At 43.3% G+C, this 6,000-nt stretch overlaps 1 protein-coding gene across 4 annotated transcripts; it reads left to right on the top strand.

Annotated features, from left to right (window-relative positions):
- Positions 1 to 310: 310 nt before the first annotated feature.
- TIMM9 (translocase of inner mitochondrial membrane 9) lies at positions 311 to 3,960 on the top strand. 4 transcript variants are annotated; one of them, XM_018562510.1, is made up of 3 exons: positions 311 to 377; positions 2,392 to 2,487; positions 3,813 to 3,960. In XM_018562510.1, the coding sequence occupies exons 1-3, from the start codon at positions 339 to 341 to the stop codon at positions 3,858 to 3,860; spliced, it is 183 nt and encodes a 60-aa protein (XP_018418012.1). In that variant the 5' UTR covers positions 311 to 338; the 3' UTR covers positions 3,861 to 3,960. The 4 variants fall into 4 exon arrangements, with proteins under 4 accessions (XP_018418012.1, XP_018418003.1, XP_018417994.1 ...); XM_018562501.1 differs by having other exon boundaries at positions 3,798 to 3,960; XM_018562492.1 differs by having other exon boundaries at positions 3,795 to 3,960.
- Positions 3,961 to 6,000: the final 2,040 nt, after the last annotated feature.

Raw genomic sequence — 6,000 nt, 5'->3', positions numbered from 1 at the left:
GACAAAATACATTGCTGCCCTTGGAAGGTCATCATCAATTGTCTATTTTAGATATACATGTACATATAAAAGAGCTCAATATGATGAACAGTGAATATTATTTTCATTTTGTGTTTGGACCCATTCATTCTTTTCTGTTTTCTTGCAGTAAAGTTCAAGAATTTTACTGCATAAATCTCTGAATGACTAAACCTGTGCCAGCTAAGACAGTTCACATATGTGGACTTCAGCTGTGTATGTAGCTGCTTGCTTGGAATTCAGCTTTAGATAGTGATGCAAATGTCATCTAAATTATTCTTATGTTTTCAATAGGTCATTGGCTGTAAACCTTAGCGATAATGGCTGCTCAGATTTCAGAGTCGGATCAAATTAAACAGGTAATATCATTTTGTGAAGATATTCAAGGGAATAACAACATTTTCAGAAGATGGTAAAAGTCAGCTGCAGGTTTAAATGAGGTCTAACAGTCATTTAGGGGAATATCAAAACTGGAGCAGTTGTCCATAGTAACCAATCAGCTTCTCTCTTTAGTTTGTTCAGTTAAGCTTTGAGAGAAAAGCAGATTGGTTGCCATGAGAAACTGCCCCAGATACTGTCTGCCCCCATATTTTATAAATTCCCTCGGTTGATTTTTGAACGTAATTTAAATTATTCTAGCACTGCATAGGGTAACAAACATGTTTATTGGCTAATGCCTGATCAATAACAAGTGTGCCCAAGTGTCAGAAGTTATTGCTCCCAGAGATTTTACAACATGTCAGAAATATCAGTTCATGGTATTTATTTTCTTAAAGGAGAACTATGGGGTTAAGGCTTTTCCCCATAGTTCTCGTTAGGGTAACGGGAGGACACAAGCTAGCGTCCTCCCGTCACCCTAAGCTCAGTATAGCTCGCGGTATACTGAGACGCCACAGTATACGGCAAGCTACTGCTCGCCGTATACTGAGACGTCGCAGCTGAAGCGGATCCCGACAATTATGCCGGGATCCGCCCAGCTGCGTGAGTTACAGCTGGCTCTGCCTATCCAGCCGGTACAGCCAGCCAGCTGTACCTGCCCCCTTCCCCGTCCGACCCGCCAGTCAGCGCTGTGACAGGATCGAGAGGTGAGCGAACGCCGGTATGTGTTTGGTCACCTCCCGATCTACTGAGCCGACCTGTGACAGTTTCATTGTCACAGGTCGGCTAGAACTATGAGGTGAGTGAAAAGCACTCACCTCATAGTTCTCCTTTAATAAAAATGGGAATGGTTGCTTCACGGTCTCTTGGTTTATAGAGGAAGGTTGCAGCAGCTCTGTTCTATGTAAAAGTTTTCTGCTGTGTGCAGCTGACAGCGGCAGTAGACATGAGCGATGTAACCCTCCCAGGATGCAATGCTTTGGCACATTACATCATTTGTGCCAGAACTGGACCAAGAAGTAGATTAACTATTCATAAGTAAATGAAAAACGTGTGCTTAACTAATGAATGTAAGGTGATTTTAAATCAGTAGCAGAGCTGCAAACTGATGTGATTTGTAGTAAATGGGGGGTAAAGGTCCACTTTAAAGCAAAATTCTGGGTAATTTTTTTATCAACCCTTGCAGTGGGGCTACCCCCCGCACTGCAAGGATTAAGTGCCTCTTTTGGTCTGACCGTATGACCCGGCCGGCTGTGACAGCGCTCCCTCCATCCTGTCTGCCCCTCCCTGCAGCAATGGTATGTCCCTCAGCGTCCTCGCATTCTATTCACTGTGTATAGAACGTGATGACTCAGTGACCTTAGACCTCTGCAGCGGAGGGGGAGAGAGGATCCAATCCAGGGACTGGTCTAACAGCAAGCCGGGTGTGAGGATCAGGTGAGTATAACTTTATTTTCCTCCGTAGACCAAAACAAGCACTTAACACTTGCAGTGCGGGGTTAGCCCCACTGCAAGGGTTAATAAAAAACCTTTCCTGGACTTCATTAAAGGGATTGTATAGTTTGGGCAAAGATTTAAACTGATATTATTGGAAAACCTTATTGTGATTGGATCTGGTACTTTAGTTTTTGAAATATGTTGTCTCTCCTCAATGAACAAGTCATGAATTACAGTGCAGCGGGTCTCAGTGGTTTTTAGGATGGGCTGGGTGACCACACTGCCAGTTTTTAATTAGACATCTGCCTGGCTATGGTCACACATAGACTGAAGAATTTGGAGAACGGGTTAAGAGGAGACCGTCTCAACCTTGTATGTGCTATCGTAGACCATGTACAAGGCTAATGACTGGTCACTTCAACACACATGTATGTACGCAGTGCAATGTTTTGAGGTTATATATGTTATCCGCTGAAGTGTTTGTTGATGTATTTGTGTTCAGTGCATCTCGCTGTCCAAGCTGTTAGAAATGAATGAAGTCAATGCTTTTGTTCACAGTTCAAAGAGTTTCTTGGGACGTATAATTCATTGACGGAGAACTGCTTCCTGCATTGTGTGAAGGACTTTACAACACGAGAGGTGAACCCCGAGGAGGTATCTGTGTATTTTGTATCCACTGATGAGAGACTAAATTAATACTGGAGATTCATGCCACTGGAAAACCTGAATGATTTGCTGGAATTTATTTTTGGTATTTATATAGCGCCGACAATTTACGCAGCACTTTACACAGTGCACATTCACATCAGTCCCTTCCCTTTAAGGTTCCCCTAAAGTCTCTATCTCACATGCATACGTACGAGGGGCCAATTTAAACATTTCGGCCGCCAAAATGTATCGGACAAAAATGGCCCTTTTGGCAAAATAGCGAAAGTGCCATTTTGTGGCTGAAATAGCGGTGCATCCGTGCTTTCTCTCCTCCTGCTGGGCTCTGCGTCCCAGCGGGGAGGAGAGAAACTGTCACAGGAGGCCGAGCGGTGCGGGAAGAGAGCACTGTGAGCGGCCGGCGTCTCTCCTCCCCGCACCGCTCAGCCTCCTATAACAGATCAGGAGAACGGCGGTGTGGGTGGAGACGGCTCTCATTTCTTTCACAGGAGGCTGGCTTGCGGTGTGGGGGGGAGGAGTCAGCTGTCAGATTGAGATCTCCTTCTCGTAGCCGATCTAGGGTGGAGAGCGGTTACAAGCAGTCAGTGATCGCTGAGTGTTTGTAAATAATTGAGGACAGGGTATGTTTACTGTGTCCTCAATTATCAATGAATGAATGGGAAGGGATCTACATCACTTCCTGTTCATTCATGATTGTAGTTATAGTAAACACACTCTGTCCTCATGTTATGAATGAACAGGAAAACTCAGTATAGAGGATTCCTGTTCATTTATAACAGGGGCTGCAGAGAAAGAGATTGAGGACTCTTTGTCCTCAATCTCTTTTTCTATTTTAAAAGGGAATTATCATGGGTGTGTTTAGACCCCTAATATTTCACAGAAGCCCCTAAAAGTAAAGTTAAAAAAATGTTAAAAGTTTATAAAAAAATTATGAAATATTTAAAAAAGTTAGTTTTTCAGTCTCGACCTGACATATTTTTTTTTCGTTTCGGTTTTTATTTTTTTTTATTTCGGTGCACCTCTACTTATTACAGCACTGCTCAGGTGGTTATAATAAAGACAGACACTTCTGCTTAGCAGTACGTTTGATATAAGAGTTGACAAGGCTTCAGGACACTCGGAGATGTACCTCTGCAATACAGTTTAATAGCGTTGTGTGTATATTGTACGTTTGTAGAGTGTGTTTTCTTGTATGAACCTGACATGCTCTGACTCTTCATTCTCAGATTTCCTGCTCCGAGCACTGTCTGCAGAAGTATTTGAAGATGACACAGAGGATATCTATGAGATTTCAGGAGTACCATATACAACAGAACGAGGCTCTGGCATCTAAAGCAGGACTTATGGGCCAACCTCGATAACGGTGGGAAGAATCTGCTGATCAGAATTCTACCGTCCTAGCAAAGAGCGATATGTGGTGCTCATGAAAGCTGCACGGGAGAGGTAATAGTGCTCCGATCTACTCCCCAACCGTGCAGAAAATCTGAGAATTAAAATGCAGACGAAGATTAGAAAACGGCAGAGACTTGTCTTTTCTTTGCGGGAGATTATATGAACTGCAGTCCCAAATATGACATTACCAATTCTTTTCTAATAAAATATTATTTCATGTGACAGATAAAAAAAATCAATGTATGTGTATGTATGAGTAAAATAAAGCCAAATGCAGTACATCTCTCCAATACATGCACACTGCGCCATGTCTTGTCTCTTTAAAAACGCTGCAAGTATGGAAAAATAACTAGTGATTGTGCCAGAGCTCTGAACTTCCTGTATTGAGCTGACAACATTGCACCCAAGTCTCAAGCATTTCTATCATCCTTGGCCAGTTCATCACTGAGAACTACAGAGCACCCCCAACCCCTTTGATATGGAGATGAGAAGAAGAGGAGGTGTTCTTTAGTCCTGACATTCTTTCTGTCCTAATGTGACTGCTGCTTCTCCATAGATACGGTACAGTGAATGTTGTCACCCTAGTACAGGAAGTGTGTTACTGGCAGAATCACCAGTGGAAAATAATGAAAAATAAAACTAATGTAGCCACCACATCTGAGGACTATGAATGTGAATATATTACATTTTTGTATTGGGTTTAGATGCACTTCAAATTGTATCATCTTTACTACCTATTTTGGCAGTTCAGTGTTGCATTAAGCTGTTCTTGAGCCCCCATTCCAGTTTCCCTAAGTCCAAGTTGTCCTGTACCTTCCCCCTGCTTTGGACTGGACAGTGAAAGAGAAACCAGCACAGTGATGAGCTCATCTGTCATTCTGCTCTGTCTTGCTGTCAGCTTGCTTCTTGTCAGGAGATGAGGTGATTGGCTCCTTGAACTGCTTCTTCCTCTTACACTGAAGCCCTGCTGCCCAGGGGACTGTGAAAGGCTGATACCAGGTTAAATTCAGGCACTTTTGCAAAATGTGCAGCTACTCGGAATGTACCGTTACTAATAGTCGCCCAAATTCTCCCTATGCATATCCAGATATCCAAACTTCCGGTATCAGAGAGCCGGGCAGCGAGTCATTACCCACCCCCCAGCTTCCTGATTGGCCAGAAAGCCGGCTCCATGCTTCCTCGTCACATGGAGATGGCTTCCCGGCTAATCAGGAAGCTGAGTGGCGAGTCATTACATGCCGCCCGGCTAATCCGGAAGCCAGGCGGCATGTAATGACTGCCCCCTCCCCCGGCTAATCAGGAAGCTGGGCAGCGACTCGTTACACGCCACTCGGCTTCTTTAATGGGACTTCTTGATCGGTATTCGGTGAGTACTGAAAAAACGGTATCGGTGCATCCCTTGCAGTTACTATTTTATTTTTCCATAGGTCATCATTCAGACAATATGTCATATTTGAGAGGTTTTAAAGTTCAAATCCGGACTAAACAAATATAATAATCAGCTTGGACTGATGTCATGTGGGTGTTTTTTGAGGAAGGGTTAGATCTGCCACTTTTGTTGCAGCCCCTGTTGGGTAGATTTGTCCCCACTACTTGTCTGGTGACATGTTGACAAAGCACAAACCTGGACACAAACTGCAATAAACACTTTACTACAGTTATTAGAATAGTGCTTTCGTTGATTCAGGGAAAATAAAATTCCCATCAGGTTTCTATTGATGGCTGTATCCTTAGTGCAGATTTGCACTCACTGTGTTACTGGGATGACAATGTTGTCACTGGAACAGGAAGTATGAGGGGGATATCTTCAGCAATTAAACCTGAAAGATATTCCTTCTTACCCTATACAAAACAGTTTTGGCTGGAGTTGGGCTTTCAGTGCAAGAAGTAAAGGTAACGCACAATTCTGAATCTGTATTTAATTTTGAACTACACTTCCCAGTGTGCTTTTCGCGCTGCCGGAAGAGACGTCCTATAGGGGTGACCATGTATAATGCCTGTACAGCAATATTATCAAAACATAACAACGCCACCGTTTTACAGCTGTCCGTTACTTGACAATCTGTATCTATAGAAACAACATTGACATTGAATGCGATCCAACGCAGG

The sequence above is a fragment of the Nanorana parkeri genome, unplaced genomic scaffold (assembly GCF_000935625.1).
Source record: "Nanorana parkeri isolate BGI_ZX_2015 unplaced genomic scaffold, ASM93562v1 scaffold20, whole genome shotgun sequence".
In the NCBI taxonomy this organism is placed as follows: domain Eukaryota; kingdom Metazoa; phylum Chordata; class Amphibia; order Anura; family Dicroglossidae; genus Nanorana; species Nanorana parkeri.
Note: the sequence above shows the minus strand (reverse complement) of the source record. Positions and strands in the feature narration are given on the sequence as shown.

Bases quoted from the DNA above. Each gene is read 5' to 3' on its own strand.
- TIMM9 (XM_018562485.1), top strand. From the start codon at position 339: ATGGCTGCTCAGATTTCAGAGTCGGATCAAATTAAACAG. The intron at 378-2,391 runs GTAATATCATTT...TTTTGTTCACAG, and splicing joins AGTCGGATCAAATTAAACAG to TTCAAAGAGTTTCTTGGGAC. The intron at 2,488-3,725 runs GTATCTGTGTAT...CTTCATTCTCAG, and splicing joins GAGAGGTGAACCCCGAGGAG to ATTTCCTGCTCCGAGCACTG.